Source organism: Capsicum annuum, chromosome 10 (assembly GCF_002878395.1).
Source record: "Capsicum annuum cultivar UCD-10X-F1 chromosome 10, UCD10Xv1.1, whole genome shotgun sequence".
NCBI classification, from domain to species: domain Eukaryota; kingdom Viridiplantae; phylum Streptophyta; class Magnoliopsida; order Solanales; family Solanaceae; genus Capsicum; species Capsicum annuum.
The window spans coordinates 215,754,995-215,759,529 of NC_061120.1; the positions used below are offsets into that span (position 1 = coordinate 215,754,995).

General features: G+C 35.8%; 1 protein-coding gene across 4 annotated transcripts in view; it reads right to left on the bottom strand.

The window, feature by feature from the left end:
- LOC107844661 (protein DETOXIFICATION 24) overlaps positions 1-4,118 on the bottom strand; it is a 7,275-nt gene extending 3,157 nt beyond the window's left edge. Inside the window, exons 1-9 of one of the 4 annotated variants that reach the window (XM_047397375.1) lie at positions 3,703-4,118; positions 2,968-3,220; positions 1,912-2,453; positions 1,678-1,764; positions 1,426-1,482; positions 1,078-1,316; positions 804-922; positions 267-353; positions 48-149 (exon numbers count right to left, since the gene is read on the bottom strand). In XM_047397375.1, coding sequence (XP_047253331.1) covers positions 72-149; positions 267-353; positions 804-922; positions 1,078-1,316; positions 1,426-1,482; positions 1,678-1,764; positions 1,912-2,453; positions 2,968-3,216 — 1,458 coding nt within the window. In that variant the 5' untranslated portion in view covers positions 3,217-3,220; positions 3,703-4,118 and the 3' untranslated portion in view covers positions 48-71. Of the gene's footprint in view, positions 150-266; positions 354-803; positions 923-1,077; positions 1,317-1,425; positions 1,483-1,677; positions 1,765-1,911; positions 2,454-2,967; positions 3,221-3,353; positions 3,515-3,646; positions 3,674-3,702 lie in introns of those variants that run through there. The other 3 variants (XM_047397372.1, XM_047397373.1, XM_047397374.1) reach the window with 3 other exon arrangements.
- Between the last annotated feature and the right edge of the window lie 417 nt (positions 4,119-4,535).

The following is a 4,535-nucleotide window of genomic DNA, read 5'->3' on the forward strand; positions in this document are numbered from 1 at the left end:
ATACTGCCAATAAACAGAGTAGCAACAAAAATTACAAACAAATAGTGAAAAAAATTGGAGGCAACAAATTCTCAAGCCTGATCATCTTGATTAGACTCTCCAGAAGATTTCAAGTACCATTTGTTGAGTCTTTGTTTGGCTTTTGATACCTGCAAAATATTTTATAGAACATTCATAAATAGAAATTACTATGATTTTTCTAAATTATTATACATAGAAAAATTGCATATGTATATATTTGAAATTTTGATTAATCCTAATATTACCTCTCCATCCCAATCTGTTCTCCATGTCATGTAGCATAATGCAGCTGATTGAGTAACTACTCCACATATCATTCCAATCCATATGCCCTGACAACAAAAGAAGAAAATCTTAGAGGTGGCAAACGGGCGGGTTGAGTTAAATTTGGGAAGGTCAAGCCAATAAACGAGTCATAAGAGATTCCGGTTGAAATATATGAATCATCGGTATCCATTTGACCCTATTCAGGTCCATTTCATTCCAATACTTAAATAATCTTGGCGCGCTCTCTAAGTCTTACACTTACTGTTAAAAGGGATATATAACATTTTCAGATAATATTTTCCTGCATCGCGTTAAATGAAACCTTATTTGCCAAATGCTAAGGTCTGCTAAGCTATGTTACTTTGACTCTTCAAAAATGTCAACGGGTACATGCCAGTTCTTCCAAAAGTAACCTATTTTTCGAGGATCGGGCATGGATGTGGCAATAATTTGGAGAGTAGCTCATAAGTGCAAAAGGGAAGTCTAAAGAATCTTGGTTTAAGTGGAAACTTTACCTTCACTTGAAGATGAGCCACATATCCAAGCAAAGCTCCAATAGGTACTCCAATCAAATAGAAACAACACAGATTTATAATTGCTACTGTGCTTTGTAAACCTGCTCCTACAGCCACACCTGATCACAAAAAAATTCTGAAGTGTCAGGATATGTGAAAGCGTAGTTTGGTGTCCGGATAAGCTTGCACGCACCTCGACTATTGTACATTTACTATTAACATTTTGAAACATGTTTAGTAACTTTTTCAACTTCTCAACTTTGTTTTGACTTACCGGAGAGTACAGGGTAAATGCTATTGAGCAACATTGAGAACGCGAGTAAAGTAGAGAGGTCTGAGACACTATCAGCAACGGCCTTCTCATCACTGAATAAGTATCCAAGCTTGCTGCCAAAGATCAAGCAGAGAATCCAGAAGAACAGTCCGATTACAAGAGAAGTGCTCACTAAGACTTTAATGGAGAATTTTGCAGCCTTCGCATCTCCTTTCCCGAGCTCATTTGCAACCCGGACACTGCAAGAGCAAACAATGAAATGGAAAAGAAAAAGGTCTTAAAGTGGGAAATGGATACAACACTAGATGGAACGAGATATCAATGATTCATAGGGAAAGAGTCACATACCAAGCAGCTCCAAGGAAGCCGAGGCTTATCATAAACTCCCATCCATTGATATTGAGGCTGCAAAATTATTTTTACTGATCAGTACGTGACAAAAGGGCAGCCCAGTGCACTACACAGCCTTAGCCTGCATTTCTGCAAGAGTCTGTTTCCACGGTTTGAACCCGTGACCTCCAGGTTACATGGCAGCAACTTTACCAATTACGCCAGGAAAACAAAACGAAAGAGAAAAACAATAAAGAAAGAAAATCTCACCAAATAGAGAAGGCAGAGATAGCAACCGCTGCATTCTTCATATATCCTGCCAGCAGGACTAGAACAGAATTGTACCATAGCTCTAAGCTACGGAAACAACCAAAAACAAGAACGGATTAACACCTCCGATAAAAGCTAATCGCAGATTATAAAATGCGTTTAGTGAGGTTCAAATTTGGCTAGACTGATGACAAAATCATGGTTGGGAAGAAAATGTTAAGGAAAAGGATTTACCAAACCATGACACCGGAAGATATTGAGAGCTTCACGACAGGCAGTATATCTTTCAGCGCTGCTAATGTGAATCCTTTCCATGTGTTAGGGCACCAACCTCCAAAGATGTACACAAATTCTCCGACTACTACGAACCATGAGGATATGCTCAACGCTATCATGGCACCAGGGACTCCATAGTTTAGCTTGATAACCAGTAGCCAAGACAACGGGACATGGATTGCAAATTGTCCTATAGCTAGCCAAGCAATGATCATGTTCTTCTGTTGCGCTTGAAGGTACATCTGGATCGTCAAGCTAAATACGAAGTTGTAGACAACGGGAATGAACCAATAGGAAACGTATCCAGCAGCATCTGCGATTGACCCATTCTCACCAAGTAGCTTAAAGATTGGAGCAGCAAAGATCAAAAACGGAAGCAATACGGTCAGTGTAATGAGATCAACAATCCATGATCTTTGCAAGTAGATTCCCATCATATGATGCTGTCCTGCTCCATACGCTTGCCCACATAGCGTTTCAGTCGCGCTTGACATTCCAAGCTACCACAATAAAGGAGATAATCAAGAAAACGGGAAAACTAACTAATAAACTAGACCATACATCTCTTGAGTTCTCGTGCGACTGTATCATCTAAAAGCTTAAGCCATTAGATAGAGCACACCTATTTATATTACCTCACACCATGCCCGTCCCATGTGGACCGAACTTTTCTTCTTGGGCCAAATACGTGAAAATGTTTTTTTGCTCTTTGGGTGGCCGTGAGAATATTCAAAAGTTGAACCTCTCCCAGCTCTAATATCATGTGACCATCTCATCTAAATCTTACACTGTGAGCCAGAGCATACATACATAATGCGTGTAGCTTTTGGATAATCCTTACATATTATACAAGACCTACATTACACACACTTGTCGTACTCTATGTCTACGTTATCTTGTTATGCTTGCATTCATATAATCTTATACATTACTTCTTCAACCAACAACATGAACAAGCACGTGATATCTGATAAAAATCGTACATGTTAACAAAGATAACAGGAGCAAACATACCAGTATACCATTGACAAATCGCACGGTGAGAGTTTGTACAAGTGCATAAGCAGCAAGATCTAATTCACTAATGTGTCCGATGAAGGATTGTGTGACAACTATACATCCAAATGAAGCTACTCTTGATAGTACTCCTGGCAATGCAACTCTCCATATCTTCTTAGACTCGTCGTAGATCTTCTCCTTTAAGTTTTCATCAACTTTTTCTACTTGTGAATCAAGTAGCCTATCTTGCACACCGTTATCCATGGCTCTGCACCAAGTTAAAAGGAAAAATTTTTTTTTTTACTTAAACGTTAAAATGTAACTAAGTAGCATGATTTCTTTTTCTCATACAAATGTATATGTTTCTTTCCCTTCTATGATTAAAATTGCATCATATTTACGTTATAATTGAATGATAGAGTACAGCTCTGAATGCGTATGTTGCTTGGACTCTTTAAAGCGTGGACGAGTGCATGTCGGATCCTCAAAAGTAGTGAATATTTGAAGGATCCAATACGAGTGCCGCACCATTTTTGAGAGAGTCAACATAGCAAATAAGTAAGAACATTCATTATGCTCAAACAAAGTTTATCATACAACAACAATGAAGAAAATCATGATCAACATGAAAAAGTAATTATAAAAGATAATAACTACTAGACAAGAGAGAAGAAAAGTGATTTTTAGTCCATACCAACAAATTTTCTATTAAATATAACTAGGAACAAAGTGAAGTTAATAATTGTTTACCTTTCAAATTAAAGGGGTTCTCCTTTCTGAAGTACACTTTTGTAAAATAGCAGAGTCCAATTATCATATAGAACAAAAATATACTACAACGTCAGTTTCATTTCATTAATACTCTTTCCTAAACTTTGTCTTAAAAATATAATATCTTCCTATAATTTAAAATTATACAGTAAAAATATATTCACTATAATTTCACGAGTTAGGTTGAAAGATGCTATATACATAACCTTGGAGAGGTTAATTCCTTCTTATAGATACTCAGCTCAGATAAAATATCTATATTTTAAAACTTATTAACTCCTTATAAATATTTATATTTTATGAATGAAATTTAAAAAAAAAAAAAAAAAAGTAAAACTTGGTGAAGAGGAAGCCACGTGAGTTGGCACAGATGTCATGTGATGCCAACCATAATTTATGAAGACAGAGATTGAAAGAGAGGAGGTAAAAAGACTGACATTAAATGCATTCTATTATCATTACAGTTGTTTTTAGGTAACAACGTTTAAAATTTGTATCCATATTGTACTCGAAAAATATTGATATTTTGAGCCTTTTCTTTTAATGCTTTCGACCACCCTCCATTGCTATTCATTTATTATTATGACACTGATGTGATGTTCAGAGTCAATAAATTGGAGGCCCCCATCCCATTTTACTGGTTTTAAATTTTCTAATTTAATTTTTTATATTACTTATTATTTTTTAATTCTTTTGTTTCAAAAATAATGAATTTTTTTTTTTTAATCTGTTTAAAAAAAAATAATCTCTTTTCTTTTTTGACAATATTTTAATTTCAACTTTCTGCATGACATGTTTAGAACCAAAAGATC